At 45.8% G+C, this 23,742-nt stretch overlaps 2 protein-coding genes across 3 annotated transcripts; one reads left to right on the top strand and one right to left on the bottom strand.

Annotated features, from left to right (window-relative positions):
• The first annotated feature begins 200 nt into the window (after positions 1-200).
• ugl (ureidoglycolate lyase) lies at positions 201-6,532 on the top strand. Of its 2 annotated transcripts, XM_084469871.1 has the most exons (15): positions 203-275; positions 607-735; positions 2,195-2,413; positions 2,618-2,708; positions 2,847-2,923; positions 3,311-3,421; positions 3,558-3,617; positions 3,850-4,006; positions 4,391-4,589; positions 4,966-5,044; positions 5,131-5,223; positions 5,517-5,589; positions 5,690-5,757; positions 6,033-6,163; positions 6,267-6,532. In XM_084469871.1, the coding sequence occupies exons 1-15, from the start codon at positions 270-272 to the stop codon at positions 6,424-6,426; spliced, it is 1,653 nt and encodes a 550-aa protein (XP_084325997.1). In that variant the 5' UTR covers positions 203-269; the 3' UTR covers positions 6,427-6,532. The 2 variants fall into 2 exon arrangements, with proteins under 2 accessions (XP_084325998.1, XP_084325997.1); XM_084469872.1 differs by lacking the exon at positions 6,267-6,532 and having other exon boundaries at positions 201-275; positions 5,690-5,796; positions 6,033-6,162.
• Positions 6,533-6,666: 134 nt separating this feature from the next.
• On the bottom strand, positions 6,667-23,711 carry LOC311345467 (N-alpha-acetyltransferase 15, NatA auxiliary subunit-like). The gene is made up of 20 exons (XM_084469870.1): positions 23,511-23,711; positions 21,472-21,556; positions 19,900-20,004; positions 19,380-19,537; positions 19,120-19,254; positions 18,856-19,009; positions 18,645-18,764; positions 18,378-18,473; positions 17,487-17,593; positions 15,297-15,369; positions 14,846-15,015; positions 14,619-14,771; positions 14,406-14,534; positions 13,878-14,091; positions 12,622-12,815; positions 12,432-12,540; positions 11,227-11,325; positions 9,037-9,180; positions 8,851-8,948; positions 6,667-7,418 (listed from the first exon to the last, which is right to left on the bottom strand). The coding sequence occupies exons 1-20, from the start codon at positions 23,562-23,564 to the stop codon at positions 7,215-7,217; spliced, it is 2,601 nt and encodes an 866-aa protein (XP_084325996.1). The 5' UTR covers positions 23,565-23,711; the 3' UTR covers positions 6,667-7,214.
• Positions 23,712-23,742: the final 31 nt, after the last annotated feature.

The raw sequence follows: 23,742 nt of genomic DNA, 5'->3' as shown, positions 1-23,742 counted from the left end.
TAACATTAGTTCTAGGGTCATTCGTTTAAATACTAAATGTCACAACTTAAATAAATAATAATTGTATGTAGGACTATACTTGTAATATAATAATATGTAATATAAAGGACTACAATTTGTAGCATAGGCCTACTGGAGTCCAAACAATTGATATTGTAAGATGTACTTTAAACTCAAACACTATGCAGACCTTTCCTGTTCAAACAGTGAAGGACGTCCCATAACCAAAGTCCATTGAGTTTCTTCATGCGCACAGGACACAGGTTGACATGTCCGTAAGTAGCTTCTCTCTCATGCACCACATTTGATTCTGGATCTACATTATTATAAAGAATTTTAGAAAATTAAATAACATAAAGTTAAGCATAGGTAAATAGGAATTGCTAGTTAGATATTTTTTCACCCTATTATAGTTCTAGCCTAGGCCAGTTATTATAATGTATGGAGCATATTAACACGTTATTATATCAGAGTGCATAGTAATGTTAACCACAAGCTGTTAGCTGGTTTGTTAGCTCCAGATGTATGACCCAAACTGTAATGGCAGATCATTTTACACATTGACTTTTATCCCAGTATCTGCTTCTTAAATACAAATTCATACAGGTCCCTGTAGGAATGGAGCTGTCTCCGTCTCCCCAAGGCCTTGAGGAAGAGTATGGAACCCTCTTCACACCAGCCTCCTTGCTCTTCCTCTATCAGCTGGTGTCCGAGTTTGACAATGAGGTGGATCAGGTTAGGACCAATCAATAGATAGCAATGACATACAACAATAATATAACCATGATGATGCTACATGGTGGCTTTTACTGGACTCCTTGAGACCAAGGACGCAGGGTGGAGAGGTTTGAAACCAGTTTATTGTAAGGTTTGAAAGACAATAATCCATAAGCTGGTGCTCCATGTTGCCGTGCAGGAGATCTCCCTCAGTGTGTGTGGTGATGGCTGGTTTAACCACAAAGGTTGTGCAGCCTCACCCAGCCCCAGAGTCCAATCAGTCTGACTAACTGACAACCCTTCACAAATAATAAAATATACTGTTAGTAAATTGAGTTAACTTAGTTTAAAGGAGGACGCGAGACGAAAACAATGAAGGCTATAGTCTCAGTTTCTTTAAGGGTTTCTATCTCATTTCTGAGTCAGACTTCAGATTTTGTTCTAGTGGCTTTTGGGACAGACCCCCATGGCCATTCCTCTCTTGTATCAGCACCAGTGCTTAATAATTGATAGATAAAGTCCAAGGTTTGGTACGGGTGCTGTAGGCTCATGAGGCCTAGCTGAGGCTTGTTGGGTGAAGGTATCTCCTTGACCTGGTGGACAGACTGCTACTAATATTGTGACAGATGGTGGTTTGGTAAGCAGTATCCTTTGGTACGTTGTTTTACAGTCCTACTTAAGGTAAAAGGCAAACGCAAAGAAGATGAATTGAAACGTAGGGAACTGCTTTAGTGTTATGCTGCATACTTTAATTGCATCCATTTAGTTGCTGATGCCAAGGGCAACTGGGTTGGTGGCAAAATCAATCTCAGTTTAATGTTCATGCTGCTCCAGCCCTTCTTCAGAACAGATGCTGGTGGGTAATGGCATGTCGTCAGCAGGGTAAGGGTCTTCAGGAAAGTAATGGTCATCAGGAGGGTAATGGGCATCAGGAGGGTAATGGCGATCACGAGGGTAATGGCCTTCAGGAGGGTAATGGCCTTCAGGCGGGTAATGGTGGTGGGTAATGGCATGTCGTCAGGAGGGTAAGGGTCTTCAGGAAAGTAATGGTCATCAGGAGGGTAATGGTCATCATGAGGGTAATGGTCATTATGAGGGTAATGGTCACCAGGAGGGTAATGATCTGTCATCAGAATAGTAATGGTCATCAGGAGGGTAATGATCTGTCATCAGGAAAGTAATGGTCCTCAGGAGGGTAATGGCCTGTCATCAGGAGGGTAATGGTCATCAGGAGGGTAATGGCCTGTCATCAGGAAAGTAATGGTCCTCAGGAGGGTAATGGCCTGTCATCAGGAGGGTAATGGTCATCAGGAGGGTAATGGCCTGTCATCAGGAGGGTAATGGTCACCAACTTGAGGTAATTAAAAAAAAAAGACTTTTAACATTAAAAAGTAATTACTACTTCTGATATCCATTCCCTTGCTGCTTCTCTCTGTTCTGCTGAACTCCGCCCTGCCCCCGTGCGCGTGGTGTTCAGGTGCTGCGGCTCAGGGTCTCCAGGAAGGCCCACCTGGACTCGTCTGGTGACCTGCCCGGCTTCTCTCGGGCCACGAGCCACGTCCGGGACGACCCGTCCTGGACGGTGCTCCCGGTGCCGCGGCGGCTGCAGAGGAGACATGTGGACGTCGGGGACATGGCCCCGTGCGATACGCAGCGTCTCCTCCGGGCCCTGCGGTCTCCGGCGCAGGGCCTGCAGGTGAGACCAGTGGAGGTTGGGGCTGGTAGCAGCAGGAGGGTTCTCTAGACTCAGAACTCCAGGCAGACGTTGTCACCGTTCTCTGTTTATTCAGCAGAAGCTCTAATGTATCAGCGAAGCAAAAGGTTTAGTTTGTTTTACAAAAACAAACATTTTAAAATGAATCCCTCTTCTGAACATTCTATTTTCTTTGCTTTTTGGCAGATTGACTTTGATGATGGAAACTGCCCAACATTTTACAACCAAATTAAAGGCATTAGTAACGTACGCAAAGTGGTACACAACCAAATCCCCAGTAAGTTGATGTTTCAGTGAGTGAATGTTATGCCATTGCAGTCTGATTCCCTGCTAGTATGAGAACATCCTGTTCAAACAGCATTGATTAACACGATAAGAGCTCTAAGGGTCTAAGCCTCCTCATGTCTGTGTGCAGACGTCCCAGCCCTCCCCCAGGCTCCGGTGCTCATGCTCCGACCCCGAGCGTGGAATATGGTGGAGCACAACATGCTGGTAGTTAGGCTTCAGTCCTGTTCTCTTGAATATGATTATATATTATATATGATTTCTTAGCCTCAGACCCTTCCTCTGGCAGCAATGTCCTGGTCACCATTGCAACATGTCGATTTAACTGCACACATCTTGGGTCATATATTTATAGACGGTTCAATAAGAAAAGGATGATATGAAGGGTTTCTGAAATCAACTTTTATTTCAGTTAGTCCTGATCAAGACGTAATGTCATCAGACATGTGACATGTTCCACTGAACCAATTAGAAACAATAGTGTTGTAATAAACTTTCGGACAATTGTTTGTTTTATTTCACAGCCCTTTAAATAGAACGAAATGAATATAAATAGTTAAGCTAGTTTAGCTTAGTTTAGCTCTTTGTCTCCAGGTGAACGGTAGAGAGGTTCCTGGTCCTCTGTTTGACTTCGGACTCCTGATGTTTCACTGTGGAAAGGCTCTTTACGACAACGAGAGTGGACCCTTCTTTTACCTGTCCAAAGTAAAACACACACACACACACTACTACCACTACACTCTGAAGCTTTACATAAGGTCCATTCAAATGCATCCTTCTCTATTGAAATGCTTTTCCATCCATCTTCCATCATCCTCTTCCTTTCAACATTTGTTTTCAGGTAGAGAGTTTCATGGAAGCAAGATTATGGAATAACATATTCCTTTGGACACAACATCAGGTTTATATCCATTTCATCAATTATTTGAACTAACCCCAATATTGAACACACTTGCATTTCTTTAGATATATACATCTTCAGTTTAAATTATCTTTTATTTTTTACTGTTGATACAAGATGGTACAGATTGTATTTTTGTATATATACTTTATAAATATATGCACCATTGTAGTCATTATTAGATTCTCTAGTATGAGTCGTATTATGGTTGTACTGAGGGACGTGTTTACAGCTACAGATTCCCCGTGGAAGCATCAAGGCCACTGTGCTCATCGAGAACATCCTGGCCACGTTCGAGATGGAGGAGATCCTCTACGAGCTCCGGGAACACTCGGCGGGTCTCAATTGCGGCATCTGGGACTATTCTGCCTCCTTCGTCAATAAGTTTGGTCAGTGTTCTGTGTGCATGTTTCTGTCTGTAATCGCAGCGGGCCTGATGAATAATGCTAGTATAACCATATCTGACAAGTTCCCTCCATCATCAAGATTGTTAATATTTTTTTTAAATGAGCTATTTGCATTTATAAATGCTTCTTTTTTTTGTTTGGTTGTAAAGGAAAAAAATACCAATCTTTGTTAACTGCCAATGTGCAGCTGGTAAGTCAGTGGATTGTGGTTCTATGCTGAGTGAGTGGATTGTGGTTCTATGCTGGTGCGTCAGTGAGTTGTGGTTCTATGCTGGTGAGTCAGTGGGTTGTGGTTCTATGCTGGTGAGTCAGTGGGCTGTGGTTCTATGCTGGTGAGTCAGTGGGTTGTGGTTCTGTCCCCTACAGGACACAGGGAGGCCTTCCTCCTCCCTGACCGCAGTAAGTACGTCAACATGGAGAAGCGCTTCCTCCGCAGCTACATGGACCTCCTGGTGCAGACCTGCCACCGCCGCGGGGCCCTGGCCACCGGGGGCATGGCCGCCCCCATGCTGCCCCTGGCCCGGGACGTCCCGGCCTACCATAGCGTGCTGGCTAACGTCACAAGGTGCCATCACTACAGCCAGCGTTCATAAACCTGCTAGTCAGTGTGGCCTCATGTTATGAACCTGCTAGTCAGTGTGGCCTCATGTTATGAACCTGCTAGTCAGTGTGGCCTCATGCCATTCTCAACCTGCTAGTCAGTTTTGGGCGTCTTTGCACTGCAGAACTAGACAGCGGTATGATACATCACATTTGAATTTGAATTATGCTCATGCATTCGATATGGACATATTAACTTCATCATAGTAATTGCTTAATTAGACACAAATGGTTCAAACAACTCAAGCAGAGCTGAATAGTGAATATCCAGCAATCGAAAAAGAAAGACGTCAACAAGTTAATAATCCTCGAGGTCCCATAATGTTCACTCATATCCTCAGATTGAAGCTGCTGGAGATCAAGGCTGGCGTGGACGGCTTCATGGTGTACGACCTGAAGCTGATAGAGCCCATGCAGAAGGTGAGCGGCGGGTTGGATCGGACCGTGGTCTGGTAGCTGCTAGTGGCAGCCATAATAATGCGGACCCCTATGTCCCTCTCTGCCAGCTGTTCCAGCAGCACACTGGTGGAGAAAACCAGCTGCACCGGGTTCGAGAGGACGTCACCGTGACACCGGAGGACCTGCTGTGCATGCCTGCGGTGGGTGGCAGACCCCTGGAGTTAGGGGGCGTCCCTAACCAGGAGCTAAATACTTACTAGGTCAAGAATGTTTGAGGCTTGTGCATTTATGTTCCGGTTTTGCCTGAATGCACTTTAGATGTGACGTATGTGCAGACTCCGGAACACACTGGGCTGTGCATGTGATTTAACCTGTTACAGGTCACACAGAGGACCTGTACATCTTTAGGGAGACTGGGGTCAGGAAGGCAGCGTTCAGAAACATTGTTACAGTCACAGTAAATGTGGGCTTCTAATTATTTATCTCTCAACAGGGGGGCGTAACCCTTTATGGCTTAAAGTATAACATTGGTGTTGGCATCCTATTTATTCATGCTTGGCTGTCAGGTGAGCACACACACTACTTTCCCAATTATTATTACTCATATGGTCCAGAGATGAACGGCCTCTGCTCCTCCTAACTCTACATCTATGCCACCTTCCTCAGGGAAAGGCCATTTCTTCTACAGGGGCCAGGTCGAAGACTCTGCCACAGCAGAAATCTCCAGATCACAGGTGGTCTGAGAAAAAGCCCTTTTCTTACCCGATATACCGGTAGCAGGCTTCATTATCTTTAACCATATATTTATAAGCATGACAGGATTTGCTCAACCCTATACCCACGTTTAGGGACGATTGTACATTAGAATTTAAAATATCACACCAGTTTTTTTAATGTAATTTGTATAAAATTGAGTCCTATTCCACATGTTAGCGGTCATACTTTTTATCATAGTATTATCCCCATGTATGAGTATTATCCCCGTATCACTGAGTATGAGTTTTGTCAGGTGTGGCAGTGGATCCTCCACCAGGCCCGACTGGAGGACAGCCAGATGGTGGTGTCCCGGAACCTGGTGGTGCAGCTCACCAAGGAGGTCATGAAGGAGTTGAGGGAGGTCACCGCCTGTCAAACCGTTAGGTAGGAGGAAGGCCTTCACACACACAATGCTGAGTGTAGATATGCCTCTGTTCTCTGTTCCTGTAGCCTAGTGATTTGATGATATGGCCCTCATGTCCTTTAGGGCTGAGGAAAGGTTGCAGACTGCCGCAGAGATGTTCCTAGAGGTGGTTCTAAAGAGGGATTTCCCAGAGTTCCTCACCAGCTACCTGAACCTCGACCACACCTTCCTGAGCTCCCAGCGTGAGGAGGAGGCCGGCGTCGCGCTGATGTCTAAGCTCTGAAGGAGGAGATGCTGTCTCAGACAAAAGGGTTACCCATTTGCACCAGCTTTGTTCCCTTACTAACCAGGAAGCCTTTTGTACCTGAAATAAAATATTTAAAAATAAATGTAAGTTTTTCTTTTCTTTGCTGAGACTTAGTTGAGTAGTTTTACATCTGGCCTCAAAGAGATAACCCATTATACGTTAGTTACACTCCCAATTTCAACACGAATACAACTGGTATAAGGTTACGCAAATGCTGCTTTTATTATTCATTTAGTCAGTTTTGTAAGATATAAATTACCTTCTTTTTTTTAAAAATGTGAGAAGCAGACGTACCTACAAGGACATTTTGTGAAACACAGGAGCGCTAGAAAAAGATCTAAACTGTGTTTTACAGAAACCTCCAGTCAGAGTCCACTCCCCCCCCCCCCCCCCCCTCAATGGTCCACCCGGGTCAGTCAGCACTAACCCCAACACCGCTACACCCTTCACTCCCCACGGTCCCCCAGGTCAGGGTCGGCACTAACCCCAACACCAACAACAAGGGGGAGCCCTTTTTTGTTGTTTGTTTGTTTTTCTTAAAAAAAGTAAAATGGGCCTCATATCTTTGTAGCGTGGTCAGTCCGTTCGCGTCAGTGCAGTGGGGCGGGTCAAACGGCTGAGCTGACGATGGAAGGGATCCAAGGAACATGGCCGGCCGCTCTGCAGACATCTGGCAGGGGGCGTCTGCGTCGTGTGTGTGTGTGTGTGTGTGTGTGTGTGTGTGTGTGCGTGCGCGCGCTCCTCGCTCTCCTCTCTCCTCCTCCTCACATCTCATGGGCCATGTCATCCTGCTCCCCGGCCGACAGGTCTCCGTTGGCGCTGCTGTTGTCCTGGTAGTCCGCCTCCATGAAGGCAAGGGTGTGTGGGAACAAGGCATGGCAGGCCGCGCGGTACGCCTCCGCCGCCTTGGGGTGGCCCTCGCCCCCCAGCTGGCCCCCGCGGAGGGCCTCCAGGACCTCCGAGCACACCTGCAGCGGGACACGCCCCGGGGTCATTATTAACCTGGTCCTTAATATTAACCTGTTTAATTTAATTTAATTTATTAACCGGTCATGATTAATTAACCTGTCGTGTTTTGGCATTTTGTAAATCCATTGATTTCTGTTGGAAGACTCATTGCTTGTTGACCAGAAACAGAAGGAGGGCTGTTTATGTTTGGTTGTAGTCTTTTTGCTCGGTTCTCCGTCTCAACAGTAGGGCTAGAACCGAGTGGAAAGAATACAACCAGCCCCTCTTTCCATTTCCGGTCAACGAGCAATGAGTCTTCCAACAGAAATCAATGGATTTACAAAATGCCAAATAAAACACGACTGTATTTCCCTACGATACTTGATTTGGAACATCAACGAACACCACTAACCACTTGGTGAGTTGCACATTTCTGAAAACAAACGTTGAGGGTTGTTTTAAGGACAGGTTTGTGAATGCCCGTAGCCAGCCATTCTGAAGCAGGCAGGGCGATTCTAAATGAGCCAAATACCCGAGACAGGACCAATAACAAATTTCGGTGTCAACCACTCTATTTCATCCTAGACAAACCAGAAAAGGGCCTCAATGTTCCAAATACCAGAATTGTCCTTTAACATGTTCCCAGGAGCCATTATTAACATGTTCCAGGGAGCCATTTTTAACCTGTTCAGGAGTCATTATTAACCTCTTCAGGAGCCATGATTAACCGGCTTAGGACTCACATTAACCCGTTCCCAGGTTTTCCTCAGGGTCACCCCATGTTGAGGGAAGTAAAAAAAATGATTTGATTTGACCTAGCCAGAGATCTGCACTGGCTGCCGGCGCTACGGAATAGCTATAACGCTAACCTATGGGGGCAAGCTCTTTATCTGCTTTTGGGGCCTCTAAATACATTCAGAAAACCATTCCAAGACCTATGTAACACAAGTTGGTTCCTTACGAGACACCACCGTGCTCGTTTAACTCAAATAGTGTGGCGAAACAGTATAAACTGTGTTTTTGCATGGAGTCACTCCCCTCAGATTACCCCATTGACATATCCAGAAAGCCCTTACTAGCCGATAGCAGAACGGATGCGTGCGGATGCACAGCCACTGTGGCTAGTGGCTGGGAGCGCATCCGTTCTCTAACACCACCTCAAGCTAGCATAAAACCTTTCTCCTGTCTTTTGGTAAAATGCCATTTTCTGAATACTCAGGCTTGACCAGGTGTGGGATGTACCTGAATACTAAGACTTGACCAGGTGTGGGATGTACCTGAATACTAAGACTTGACCAGGTGTGGGATGTACCTGAATACTAAGATTTGACCAGGTGTGGGATGTACCTGAATACTAAGATTTGACCAGGTGTGGGATGTACCTGAATACTCAGGCTTCACCAGGTGTGGGATGTACCAGAATACTAAGACTTGACCAGGTGTGGGATGTACCTGAATACTGCGGCCCGTGAGCGTATCGTCCATGGCGGTGGCGAGCTCGCAGGCCATCGTGTCCGAAGACGGCTCAAGGTACACCATCATCTTAGCGGCTGTGCACAGAAACCAAAGAGAATTCAGCAGTAGGATCAGAACACAGAGCCTTGAGGAGACGTGTTGGACGCAGGCGGAGGGTCTCACCGGCCAGTCGCTGGGGGATGGAGCTGGAGTGTCTGCTCAGGTACTTCTTGTTGAAGCTTTTGGGGTCGCTGTCCCCAAACAGCCGAGAGATCTCCTGCTTCAGCACCGTCCGCACCGGCTCGGGAAGGGCGTTGCTCTCGCTCACTGGAGGGGTCGAGGGAGAGGAACACACAACACACAGCTTATTGTAGATAGTGATGTTGTGGGTTCAATGCTGTGGCTTGATCCTGGTCATAGGATAAGACCGGCGATTGCTATAAGCAAACTAGGCGATTGCGTAGGGCGACAAATGTGTTGGGGGCGCCCTCTAGTGGTGCCCTTAATTCCCACTAGTCATAGAATAAGAACAAGCGAAATTAAACATGTTTATTATTGTGCATAGAAATGCACAATCTTGATATCCCTTTTCCGTCAAACTTGTGCAATTAATGTGGCCAAAACTACCAAACCAATCGATTCCATTCAACATCTGTCTGGGCAATGACTTTTAATATTTGTAAACTTTATACTTTGAGATATTCTAGTCTATTCTTTTAAAATACTATTTTTTTACAATGGAAGTCAATGGGAGGACGGCTGAACCGTCCGCCCATTCTTTCAAAGGTTTAACAAATCAAGACACTTGTATCTTCAATAATCTGGAAAATGAATCTTAAGTTCCATGTCCGCCTCGTTTCCAGTTGGTCTCATTGATTCACGCTGAGGGAGGAGCGCGAGGACGTGCAGGCAGTGCTGCCATATTGGGAGAGTTTTCCCGCCAAGCATTTGACTACTTTTAATCACGTTAGGCTGGAAGAATTGGCATTAGGCGAGTACATTCAATTTCAGATGGTTTTAACAGGAACTGGCGGGATTATTATAATTCTTTCTACAATCAATAATTAATACCATACGTTTCATATGGCATATCGTTTGTGCAGCTAGTACCACTATTACTTCAGCTACTACTACTACTACAGCTAGTACCACTACTACAATCTTCCAGCTTTGACAGCATTACAGTTTAGCTTCCAGCTTTTGTAACAATGTATTTTTTTAAATGGTGTGCATGTTTACTCCATTTAGACTTTTGAACTTGAAGACATTTAACGCTTCTTTACGTCTTAATCTATGTGGCTTTATTAAAACATATTTTCAACCTCACTTTGTACTACAGCACTCACCGCATTTTCTGCAGGAAATGCATTTTAGTATTGACTGATTTACATTTTTAGACTGAGTTGCCGTTTGATTGACAGTGATTTTGAACTATAAAACGTTGCCGGAGCTCTCTTCAGTCCTCAGTCGCATTGCGGATTTTGCAAGCAAGTCGAAAGACAAACTGCAACCTATTTCTTGATATTTGCTTGGCAAAATTGCTAGACAATTTTCATCGTACATTTCTTACACTTACACACGATTCCTTGCTTCTGTTTAACATAATTCCCACATTTCCTTGTTCAAGTTTAATATCGTTTTGGTAGTTGGCCATCACTTTGATTCAGGGAGCCTGAGGTCTGAACTTCAAGCCCTGTATTCAGATCAGGACTTGCAGGGTGACAGGGGAAAGATGTGTGATTTCTTGGTGTTCCTTAAAGACATGGAGTTGGACAGTGCAATGCCTCAGCTTTACAAACTGTTCTCATTAGTAGCAACAATTGGAGCTACATCTGCAGGTGTAGAAAGGAGCTTCTCCTGTTTAAAGTGGCTCAAGTTGCATTTTGACGTTACCGTGTGACCGGTAGATCGCAAGATCACAAGAGCGCTAAAGAAGCAATGATGTAGTACCAGAGACGCAGTCGTTTATTCATAATATCATGCAGCGCACACAGCTTTTGGCAGCCTTTGGCCGCGCAAAACTCAATCTAGCCTAGGGCTACCAAATGGCTAGAACCGGCCCTGCATAGGACACAATGTAAAGATGGGCTCAACATCTATCCCATCCATCTATGGGTTTTAAAGGCTTGCTACTGCACCAGTTCCCCTTAATGGCCGTTTTAGTATCTGTGCAGTATCTGCCAGGAGTTGGCAAGCAGTTCTTCTTTTTAAATGTTGCTAGGAAGAGAGGCCTCGTGTGAACACAGGGTTTGTATGGCTGTCAGGGTGAGCACACACGCTACTTTCCTAATTATTGAGTTAGTGCTCTTATACGTGGTTAAAGTGGTCCAGAGGTGAACTGCCTCCGTGCGTCTCGACCGGCGCTGGGCTCACCTCCTTTGAAGAAGCGCACTAAACACTGGTGGAGCCAGGGGTCCCAGGGGTCGATGGCCACAGCCCTCTTCACCGACTGCAGCATCAGCAGGTACTTCTCTGGAACCAGGGGAGCAGCACAAGGGGAAAACGATCAGGACTGCATGTTATGATTCGGCCGTTACATTTCATGTGGTGATTAAAGGGTTCAAAAACTGAAAAGAAGTGAAGAGTGCAGTTTCTTAAGTAATCTCTCTTTCTGCAAGTGGCGCACGGCGGCAGTATGGGTTGTTGTTCTGGTGTTATTGATACAATTTTTGCTGTGCTGTTATATTGTATGTTTGCATGCATTGTGTTGTGTTTAAGCTTGTATGGTATTTGGTTTTACTTGTTTTATTGGGTTGAAATCACAAAATAAACTGATAAAGTAACATGTGACTACCTGTGACTACCTGCATGTGACTACCTGATTATTAAATGTCTACGCCTGTTGAGCTTCTAAGGACGGTATTCAACCAATGGCATGAGGCGGAGAAGTGGGTAATTGAGTCATCAGAAATCCGTCCGGAAATACAGGACCTGTTGATACCACAGCGGTGAGGAGAGAACGGCGGGCCGAACCGAACACGAGCTGCACCGCACCATACCAACGGGAGTAACTGTCGGCCCCGATCACGAGCTGCACCGCACCATACCAACGGGAGTAACTGTTGGACCCGATCACGAGCAGCACCGAGCCGAAGCGGTGGCGAACTATAACAGAGCAACGCGTGATGGGCGTGGAGAGGCGGAGAAAGCGCTGATTGTGGACCAGCGGAGGACGGACTGTGACGGAAGCACATCAACGAGGATGCCACTGCGCGGTAGAATTCAGGATAACCTGTAGACTATTACCTTTATAGGACATTGTGGACTCATTTTATATATTTCTTATTTTAGTTATTGCAAAAATGTTAACGTCCCGATTATTATTACTAACTGTTTAAAACATGCCCTTGGTAATCTGGCTCCTCCTTGGTAACAGGTAATAGTGTTGCTCTCCACCCGATCATCCTGTAAGGTTTTCTTCATCCCCTTTCCCCATCCTCCTTACACAAGCTGTTTCAATAGTAACCATTTTGAAGGCAGCAAGCTCCGAAAGGTAAAGTACTACACTGGGGCTGTATAGGAAGAGGCTCAGGACTACCAGAGGGTGGACATGCAGGCTGGTCATTCTGGTTACCTACCTTTCCTGAAGTAGATCTCAAATGCCAGGAGATGAGTTTCAATCTTGTTCCGTACCAGAGTCTTCAGAGGGATCAGGAACTTCACCGCCTCCTCCAAAGGACTCTCCACCTGAACACACACACACACACACGTAAAGCAAGGGGACCGGAGGACGCTAAAGCAGCGGCTGTTGACCGGTCAGACGTCTACCTTGGCCAGTTTGTCCGGTATGAGCTCCTCCTTGGGCCCGCCGATCTCTTCGTCGTCGTCTTCTTTCTTCTTCTTCTGGTTCTTGAGCTGCTTCTCCTTCTCTGCGTTTTTCTTCTCCTCCTCCAGCTGGGCTTTCTTCTGGGCTCGCCGCTGCTTGTTCCTCATCTTCTTCAGCTCCTTGTCCGTCAGGTTCTCTGAATCAAGGATACGGATCATACGATGCAGAAGCTTTTTCCTTTGTGCAAATCAATATATTTTGTGTTATATGGATTACGTTTTGTGTATATTTTACATTTAAATATTTATTATTCATATATGCATTTGTTTTTATGGCCATCATTTTGTATGTAGTTTAGTAAATGCTTTTAATATATGCATATTCTTAATGATTTCACATGTTAATGTATTTCTACTTCCATTTCTTTTTTATATTTTCAATTTTATAAAAATGTTGAGCAGATCTTGAGCAGAGCAATTTTGACACAATCTCCTCTGAGAATGAATAAAGCACTCCATGCAGCCCTCCCAGACCCACTAGTGATCCCTCTCTCTGACCCACTAGTGATCCCTCTCTCTGACCCACCAGTGATCCCTCTCCCAGTCCCACTAGTGATCCCTCTCCCAGTCCCACTAGTGATCCCTCTCTCTGACCGTCTAGTGATCCCTCTCTCAGACCCACTAGTGCCCCCTCTCTCAGACCCACTAGTGATCCCTCTCTCAGACCCACTAGTGATCCCTCTCTCTGACCCACTAGTGATCCCTCTCCCACTAGTGCCCCCTCTCTCAGACCCACTAGTGATCCCTCTCTCAGACCCACTAGTGATCCCTCTCTCTGACCCACTAGTGATCCCTCTCAGACCCACTAGTGATCCCTCTCAGTCCCACTAGTGATCCCTCTCTCTGACCCACTAGTGATCCCTCTCAGACCCACTAGTGATCCCTGTCCCAGACCACTAGTGATCCCTCTCTCAGACCCACTAGTGATCCCTCTCTGACCCACTAGTGATCCCTCTCAGACCCACTAGTGATCCCTCTCTCAGACCCACTAGTGATCCCTCTCCCACTAGTGATCCCTCTCCCACAGACCCTCTAGTGATCCCTCTCTCTCCCAGACCCTCTAGTGAACCCTCTCTCTCAGACCCACTAGTGTTCCCACTAGTAATCCCTTTCTCTCAGACCACTGGTGATACCTCTCCCACTAGTGATCCCCTTCTCCAAGACCCTCTAGTGATCCCTCTCTAGTGATCCTTCCTCACCGGCGTCCGCCTGGCTCTCCTTGCTGTCGTCCGCCAGCGGCCGGTCATGCAGCTCCAGGTAGATGTGGATGGCGCTGCGGGCCGCCTTGTAGTAGAAGGGGTGCTGCCGCAGGACGTCCTCCAGCTTCAGCAGGTCCACGTAGGAGCGCAGCGTCATCTTACGCATGCAGTACGTGTGGAAGTCAAACTGGTCGTCGGTGATCTCCACAAAGTGCTGCAGGGACAGCAGTCGGTGCTTTAGTCAAGCAAACTACCGTTGAGTCTGGCTTATCAGTTCTGCATGCTTGCAGATTAGTGCTACCACTATATCAATTCATATTTATATAATGTATGAATGGCATAAAAAAACAACATAATAATTGTAAACAGATCATAATTACAAACAATGTTTTGAATGAACTAACATGACAACTTAGGTTATCCTTAGGAAAGGTTCACGGTTTAGAAGATTATTCTTGGAGCCCCTTTATGCGGTCATCGTCCCAACAAAAGGAATGAGGAGGATGTGTCTTGGACTGAAAGGCTTACCCTCTCGATCTCATGGCACTTCTTGAGCGCCTCTCCAAACTTGTTCATGGATTTGTAGGCGAGAGCGCACTCCGTCTGGAACCACATGCACTGCATCTCGTTCAGGTTCTCCACCGCAGACGTGCCCTCCTGTAACGCACCACAGATGAGCAGGAGGTCTTTAGGTACCGTCGGCCTTCAAATGCTGGTCCGGACGTCTCTCCGCAAACCCACCCTGGTGAACTTGGAGCACATGTCCTCCGCCTCCTTGACCAGGCCCGCCTTCAACATGTACTTGGCACACTTGGAGTTGATGAAGCGGTCGGCGGTGTCCAGGGCCTGGGCCTCGTCCATCCAGCGCGCCGCCTCCTTGATGTTCCCTGCGTGCTGCACAGCACAACGTCTCAACCCCTCTTTCAGAGGCGCCGTCCGCTCCTTTTGAATCAGAGACATGTACCAACCTTGTAGATCTTAGCCTTGACCAGAAAGAGCTCAATCAGCGTGGGCGTGCTGTCGATGGCCGTGTTGATGTAGTCCAGTCCTCGGCTCTGCTGCCCGATGAAGTCAAAGTGCTGCGCCAGGAAATACTGCACCCAGAGCAGCGTGGTGGGGGGCTCCACCTTGCCTTCATCTGCAAGTAGGACATGACAGTCATCACAATACAAAGATGCCATTAATAGGCCTGTTGAAAACAATAAGTTGAGTTGTAAGCATTTTCTTCAGATGTTGATGGCAAATGTGAATAGTCTTGAATGATTGGCAAAGATGTAAAAGTGAAATATACATGAATATATCAGGAAAACCGAATGAAGAAAACTTGTTAGCTGTGATAAAAACAGGAACAATACTCAAGTTCTTAATTTCGCTAATCCAACATTTCCGTAATTTACGAGGTTAGTAAGCATCACTCACCATGTTGACTAAACATCCGACAGTTCTTCAAACAGGTTTCATATCCAACTACCAACTCTTCAATGATGGCAACCTGAATCAAGGCAGGAAACCAGGTCATTCACAACATCTTTCAACAGTGACCAGTGTTCCCCATACTTAGACCAATGTGTGGCGCAGTGCCACAGAATCAACACCGGGCGCCACTAATTGATTGCATTTTATTTCGGACCTCGAAAAAAACTCGGACCGCAAGTATTAATATTAAAATAATGTACCCAACCTGCTTCCCGACCCACTTATTTTAAAGGTATAGGCCATGCTCTTGATTACCTTAATCATAGCCTTATTGGCTAAAGTAAAACTGACATCCCTGAGTCATATGCATTTAAAACAAAGATATTACAATGTTGACGCATAGCTAGCATAGTATAGTTTAACGTGAGGAACCTGCATTATTGCATCAGCCTATTCTATCCCGCTTCAGCATTCATGCAAAAGTTAATACTAATAGCTTAACATTCACAATAGCCTACATAAAATGTTGTTTGAGCAGTTACTCGCGGGATGCCTAATTGATGCCATCTCCTAAGCATAAAATCTGAATATATGAAGAAACGTCTTTATTAGTGGACACTCTAAACATCCTGCAAATTGCAACCTTGGTTCACCAGGTCAACAAATAACAGGCTACATATTCAAAATAAAACGGTGACCTAAATCAGACAGTTACCTGGTCTAAGAAAAAAGAAAGAAAGTTGTCTCTACGTTGGCACCTGGAAAGCTCGTGCTGCAGCTTTGCGCAAGTCATTCAGCCAATTATGTCTTTGTCTTTTATACGATATAGCCTACTTAATGAATTACAAAAGTGTATTCGGCATCTTTATTAACCGACCCGAATATCATTAAAATATTTTTTGGTGACTCAACCGCTCAATTTGGATCAACCCGCATATCACTGGCACATGCACGCGCACTCACAGCTGATTCGCCCCCCCACTCCTCCTCTCCACGCGCAATGCTTGAGGCCTATCAAAGGAAAACCCGAAGCAGCAGGATATTTGGCCAAGAGAAGACGGTCAGCTATTATATTTATATTGTTACATTATACTATTTATCTTGTTTTGCAATTCATTCCTTGAATGTCACAGAATTGCCACTAAAATAGGCAAAAATCAGGTAAAAACTAAACTTTAACATCAATTTTGGTGAGTAATTCTCAACATTAAACTTAAAGACCGGGTAAACCAAATTCAGTATTTTTCTTCTTATCATATTAATTAGGCCTTAAATGTGTCCCTCAAAACATGTAAAAAATATTTTTCCCATTCATCATTTCCTTGAGGAGCTAGGCCTCAGAGAATGTTCTGTGTGCAGGTTTAAAATGGGCGGGTCTACATCGAAGACCGCGTTACGTAAAGCGGTCTTCGATGTAGACCCGCCCCCTGCTGCCCTCTAGGTATAAATACATTAACCGCGCACTAGCATTCTGTGGTTTCACCCGTCTATGGTTTTACCGCTCACGAGTCTGATTTGAATTGTCAGTTTGCAGCTAGCTTGCCCGTTGGACCTCTCCGGTGATGGGCGTGGTTTCCTGGCCTGCAGCGCACACGCCCCCACCGTCCTGAGCCAGGGATTACTGCTCATTTTTCATCAACTTTGAAGCATAATTTTATATACTTCGCGATTTTTTTAGTCCTTCAAATTTGGCAGGGTGGTTAATAATATATTTTCCTGTGGTATTATAAACTCAAAACCCATAATTATTTTTGGTTTACCCGGTCTTTAAAAGACAGGTCTTCCTCCAACATAAAGTCCGGGTATTTGTATGAGCTAACTAATTATACTGGCCTGCCTGCCTACCAAGCAGGGTTCTGGTAAAAATGTTTTAGTTGTCTTCTCTCAAAGAACTTATTTTAAAGAATTAAGATTGAGCTGAATAATTTAGCTTTCATGTAGCTTTAAAATGGTCTCAGCAGGTGACAATAGATAAGCATACAGTTGTATATTTAACATAGCAGCTTCAGAAAGTGTGTGTTTGAATGCCCCCCGCTGCAAACACTCTGCATACACCCCGATGACCGACTCCACCGACCGCCATGGCACCGTGACACTCGATTCCCCCACCGGCACCAGGGGGGCACCACACATTGCTACCTGGTCTGTGGGAAACACTGGTGACCTTTGGTTGGCTCATCTTTCAGCGTGTACCTTAGCCGTGTCCGTGTAGAGGGACTTCAGGGTGGTGAAAAGCGGCGGGCAGCCTTTACTTAAGTTCATCCTCAGGTAGTAGTCCAGACATTCGCTGAATTTCTCCCCTGCCCAACACAAGCCAAAAACACTTTATTAAAAAGGCACTTCAAATATAACCTAATCCTCTTTGTTCAAACTATGCATGAAAGCCTGAATAATCTCAACGCACAATCACGATCAATGTGAAAGGACCGTACAACATGTGCTCTGTACCCAATATTATTATTTACTTAGCAAGAAAGAAATGTGTATTGGTAGAATGCCCTCTAGGGGACATAGGGGACATGGCATTAGCAATGCATAAGCCTGTACAGTGTATAGGTTCATAGTAAATATTAATATCAGGCAGAATTTTAGCATAAAGCATTCAAATATAATTTGAATATATATATATTTGAATAAATATTCTCCTGTCTGCACATCACTTCCAAATAGTTCCCGCTTGGAGCCACGATAACAGTATTTTTGAATTTATATCTTGCCGTCAGTTAAGCTTGTAATTGTGGATGTCTATGAAGCAGGCTGATATTGAAACAAAAAATTTACAGGAAAGGCAAAACTTTTTTTACCCTAATTTCTAATGATGTCATGGTTAATCTATTTCCATTCGTACTAGTATTTTCAAATTTTTATGTTTTTTTATTTTGCCTACCAATAAATAGTGCATTGCGTACCACCAGTGGTGCGCGTACCACAGTTTGAGAACCACTGCACTATACTAACATACCATTGATAAAGTATTATATGCATGAATAGTCATGGGAAGACGTTTGACTGCATGGTGATGCAACCTGGTCTCCCCTCCTGAGGGGAGTGTCAGGAGTGATGTGCTTTCTGCTCAGCAGTTACCTGTGAGGAAGGTGAGGGGCAGCCTCCTGGGCACCAGGCCTTTGGGGAACTTGACCCACGTCTCCTCATAAAGCTTCTGACGCTCCTCTACATTACCTGGGGTTCAACGGATACATGGGAGTAAACAAACCACAAGTACAGTGCTGAAGACCCACATTAAGCCAAGTTCATGTTAACACCCTCAGCATGAAGAAGCATCCCATCTGGACACAGGATGAGCTCTGCCATTGTCCAACACATTGGGCCCAACACGTGAACTCTGATTACTTGGCTTCAGGGCGTTCTCCAGGCCGTGGTAATAGGCCCAGTTCTCGGGGTTCCTCTCCTGGAGTCTCCTGTAGACCTGGGAGGCTTCGTCCGCTCGCTCCAGTTTCAGCAGCAGCTCTCCTGAGGGAGCCAGAAGGGGAGAAACGGTCACAGAAACGGTCAAGCCCAAGAGCCGCCGCAAAAACCATCAAGGGCCAGAGGCCAGGCGCACCTCGGATCTCCTCCACAGCCATCTTGTCACAGATCTGCTTCTCGTAGCTGTTGAGATGCTCCAGGGCCTCCTTGTAGAGACAGGCCTCCCGCAATACCTGGTTCTGGTAGAGCAGCAGCTCACTGTACTCATAGTCCACCTTGTCTAGAGAGGTCTGGCCAGAGACACACACAATAAGAACTGTAATACCACAACACACTCACCAGAGCAGTCTTCAGCTCTATCATCTCACCAGGGATAATGATGGCTAATGCTTCAACAGACCTGTTGTGTTTTGCGGAACTCCTCCACGATCTTAGCTGCCATTTCAAAGTCCTCCAACAGATGATAGGCAACGGCGTAACCAATCCAGGAGGCCCGCTGGGCTGGGCGGAGCTGCAATAGTTGGTAACGGGTCTCCTGTAAGGATAAGGACATTCACTCAAGGTCATCGAGTGATAATGACACAATCCCATATACAACACAAGGGATTGTACACCTTACCATTGTGTTTTACTTCGTCTTTACAGGACAATGCTACTTACCCGGTAGCCCTCCAGGTCTCTCATCTGGACCTGCAGCAGCGAGAGGTCCCGCAGGATCTGCAGGTTGTCTTTGTCCCACTTCAGGGCGTTACGGTAGCATTTGATGGCCTCGTCGTACTTCTTGTCCGAGCGCTGCAGCAGCCCATACACGTGCCAGCCTGGCAGCAGCGCCGTTAAGGAGACAACGTGCAGCATCACCTCGGGTTCAGAGGGCTACTAAGACTATGTTTGAGCATGTTACACTCATCAGTTGTGAACTTCTGGGATTATGACGATCGTTCTTATTGTCAACAAAGCGTGTAAACTGAAAATGGTGCAATTTTAAAAAGCGATCCTCGTTAGAAATATGTAGGCTTTAGATTTGTCTGTTCTTGGTCATTTTGCAACTTGTAAACACGCCAACTCCTGGCTGTAGGCAGAACCCTGGTTCACACTTGGACAGAAAGCCCTTGTTGCCTTATTATCATACACATCATACATTTTAGAATTAGGGCTGAATGCATTGACCTGAAAAGGATACAGACATGGCTTTTGAGGTCATTGCGTAGACCTCTTCTCACAAGGTCATAGGCATCCTCCTTCTTGCCTAAACAGTTCATGGTCAGCCCCTTCATTGCCAGGGTCTCTGAGCGGACCAGGGACACGAATGGTGGAAGAAAACATGTTTGGAAATGTTAGACTTCATTACTTCCATTTAACAACCAACCGTTAGATAGGGTATATTGGTCGAAATATAAAGTCACATTATACCAACACATAAGCCCCTTTTCCACCGACAGTACCAGCACAACTCGCCACGACTTGGTTTGGTTCCAGGCACTTGTGTTTCCATCTAGAAAGTACCTCTTCAACGTGGGCGGGTCGTCATAGCATGCATGCGGGAAACTGCGACACATACGCGTCCATGCAACACATAAACAGACAGGGCTACGCACCGGAGCGTCTCCACCTCCGTCATGGCCCACGGCGTGTTCTTACACGCTGATCCTGCCATGTTCAATAATCAATCACTATTGTTGACTGAACGCTGATGCTAGTATTTAAAGGTGTCGGGTGTCAGGCTTGGACGTCGTGCTCATCATTATTCGTCCAGTGGCATCACTCTCTCAATCAGTAGACGTTTTTACACTGCCAAATACGCCCGTCTTATGCACGCCTTTTTCCCGGCATGGTCCACTCGTTTACACTGCCTGAGGTAAATTGCCGGCTTGAGCTAGCACCTCAATTTACACTCCCGGACCCTACACACATTGGTGGTTTCATTCTGATGTAAATGCGATTAGACGGCTCCTCAGTTCCAAGGGCGGGACTTGGGTAGAGGTGTTGCTGTGTTGTATAGACAGAGACAGCATAGCGATATCAACATGAGAGATTCTAACTGGAGAGACGGTGAAATCCACAAGCTGCTGACAATCATGGGAGAGAAGGTGATGCAGCATTAAACTAAGACGGGGAAAGATGGTGCGATCTACGAGAAAGACGCAGAGGAACTGTCCTTACGAGGCTTAAGTCGGGATAAAAAACAAGTGGTCTGCAAAATAAGGAATATTTTGGCGTTTTTGCACTTGTAAATAGTTGATCGTGTTTGTATCCTACACTCAGATGTGAACTCATTCTTGCATGCGGAAGTCTTCATTCATAAAAAAAACAAAAACATTCAGGAGTATGCAAATTATTCTAAAGAGGTCTACTCTCCATGTGTAGCCCCGCCTTCTCCAGTGAACCAAGAAAGCCCGCTCCGTGAAGACGGTTTTACACAGGCTTTACACAGGGCTTTACACAGGCAAGACGGTGAAATTGCCGGGCGTGCCAAGCCGCGACGAACCAGCTTGGCAGTATAAAAAGGCCTAGTGGCCAGCAGCCTGTTTACGTAACACAAAAGATCAGCTCTCTTAGAACCTCAGATGAGCTCTCTTGGAACCTCGACGGAGGTGAGACTAAAAAAGTACCAGGTACCTCATTTTGGCGATGGAAACGCAAAAAAAGGCGAGCCGAGTCGAGGCGAGTTGAGCTGGTACTGTCGGTGGAAAGGGCAATAGATGGATCGTAGTTAATACATAGAGCATTATGTGTTGCATCAGAAGTGACTTACCTCCATGCTCCGAAAACTTGGGGTTGGATAGGATCTGTTTACAGAACTTCAGTCCATTTCTGTATTGCTTGTGTTCATAACATCTCTGCAGCATAAAAGAGAAAAAGTCTAAGGTTACATGCTCCATCACTATGGTGGTGTGGAACCAACAGCCTTTCAGGTCTGATTCACATCCAGAGCCTTCAGCATCATGTGGAACCAACACACAGCCTTTCAGGTCTGATTCACATCCAGAGCCTTCAGCATCATCTTGAACAAACAGCCTTACAGGTCTGATTCACATCCATAGCCCTCAGCATCATGTGGAACCAACACACAGCGTTTCAGGTCTGATTCACATCCAGAGCCCTCAGCATCATCTTGAACAAACAGCCTTACAGGTCTGATTCACATCCAGAGCCCTCAGCATCATGTGGAACACACAGCCTTACAGGTCTGATTCACATCCATAGCCCTCAGCATCATGTGGAACCAGCACACAGCCTTTCAGGTCTGATTCACATCCAGAGCCTTCAGCATCAGCAAGGCTTGAACAGTAAGTCAATATCAGGTGGCAAAATAAATCATGCATACAACATACTTATGTTTTTGTTTCTTTAAGTTTCTTTATACAACAGTCAATAAGTAGTAGTAAATATCATATGTTGTAGTAACTGTATGTTAGCATAGTCAATATGGTTAAGTGATTTGACTGATAAATATTTTGATAACAGCTTTAAACAACTATTTATAGAGCATCTATAACAGCAAAACTTGTAAAAGACATTGTTAAAGGAGCCAATGACCAGAAACTATATTAAGACAACAGTAGTATTCTGTTACAAATCTCTGATGATGACTGATGAGCCAGTGATTTCCAAACATCCGTGTTGCATCACAAACGCAAGGTGTAAACAAAGCAACGTAAAGTGTATTAAATCTTAAAGCTGATTGACGGATGCATTCCTTGACCACCAGCAGGCTAAAACATCCAATCAAAGTGTGCAGCAGTTTGACAGCTTCGGCTTGTGGTTTGAGTCTCTGTTACTAAAGAACTAACTGTATTACTAATGAACTAAGATATACATTTACAAAACATAACTATTCATAGCAGTTAATGATACCAAGCATTGTATTGAAGGTTATCAAAACCACCATGTAAACACGAAAAAGAATGTATTCAAATGCACAAGTAAGCAAAGTATTTTGCCAAGTGCTAAAATTAGCTCCCGGCTGCATCAAATGAAGTGTGATGACAGCCTCTACTGAGCTGGTCTAGCGACTTTGGTCTAGCGACCAAATACATGGACTGATACTTAAAATAAACCAATACAGATGTATAATAACATACCTGTATGACAGATGCTGAACTAGTTTACCCTTAAATTGTGGCTATCCCAGTGTTACCAGTGCCTACCACAGCTCAGCTTACTTTGCCTGCTTAGTGGAATAACTTGACATCACACAACAATTCAGACATCAACACACAACACTTGAGTGTTTAGTGTTAACTAGCTCTACGCGGTAGTAAGGAGTTGTGTTGTTGCTGGGATTCAAACTTAATATACTGTCATCTAAATGTCGATGACTTTATGCCAGGGGGTCTGATCTTCTAACCCCTCATAGAGGAGAGAGCCTGACTTCTACCACCAGGTCCTGGCCAGCCATGGGTCCAGACACCATGCTAGGTGCTGTCCAGGACCCACCCATACTAGGTGCTGTCCAGACACCATGCTAGGTGCTGTCCAGGACCCATGCCAGATGCTTTCCAGGACCCATGCTTGGTGCTTTCCAGGATCCATGCTAGGTTCTGTCCAGACACCATGCTAGGTGCTGTCCAGGTCCCATTCTAGGTTCTGTCGAGGCTGGCGGACCACGTCACTGCCTGCTCTGGAGAGATTAAAGGAGCAACTGAGGCCTTAAAAGTTGACATACTAAATAAATATCCTTTTCCCAAGCGACTAGATGCGTGGTGTATTCTAAAAGTAGCGGCTTCTCGGGCCACTAGCTTAAGCATTAGCTTCATCGTGAGCATTAGCACACCGAGGCGTCCAGCCTACCAGGATCCTCTTGAAGAGAGCGTTCTCCTTCGGCGGTAAGGTGATGGCGGGCATCGTGTCGTGCTGCGACTCCTCTGGAGCTGGGCATACGAACGGCCTCCTGAGTCGGTGGGGTTCGGGGCAGGGCTGGTCCCGGTCTCTGGCGGGTCCTGGGTCTCACGTGGTGACAGCCGAGGCCCCCTCAGCAAGATGGCCGCTTCTCCTCCGGGTCAAAGGGCCCTGTGTGCAGGGG

Source organism: Micromesistius poutassou (genome assembly GCF_964030765.1).
Source record: "Micromesistius poutassou genome assembly, chromosome: 6".
NCBI classification, from domain to species: Eukaryota; Metazoa; Chordata; class Actinopteri; order Gadiformes; family Gadidae; genus Micromesistius; species Micromesistius poutassou.
The sequence above is the reverse complement of the archived record's forward strand: the minus strand, read 5'-3'. Positions and strand labels throughout refer to the sequence as shown.

What these genes read in the sequence shown, in the direction of transcription:
- LOC311345467 (XM_084469870.1), bottom strand. Translation starts at nt 23,564, where the DNA reads ATGCCCGCCATCACCTTACCGCCGAAGGAGAACGCTCTCTTCAAGAGG. An exon ending in GGAGAACGCCCTGAAGCCAA is followed by an intron (nt 18,474 to 18,644) that starts GTAATCAGAGTT and finishes GTTGAACCCCAG; the next exon opens with GTAATGTAGAGGAGCGTCAG. An exon ending in AGTGCCATGAGATCGAGAGG is followed by an intron (nt 14,092 to 14,405) that starts GTAAGCCTTTCA and finishes CTGTCCCTGCAG; the next exon opens with CACTTTGTGGAGATCACCGA.
- ugl (XM_084469871.1), top strand. An exon ending in TATTCATGCTTGGCTGTCAG is followed by an intron (nt 5,590 to 5,689) that starts GTGAGCACACAC and finishes CACCTTCCTCAG; the next exon opens with GGAAAGGCCATTTCTTCTAC. An exon ending in ACCGCCTGTCAAACCGTTAG is followed by an intron (nt 6,164 to 6,266) that starts GTAGGAGGAAGG and finishes CATGTCCTTTAG; the next exon opens with GGCTGAGGAAAGGTTGCAGA.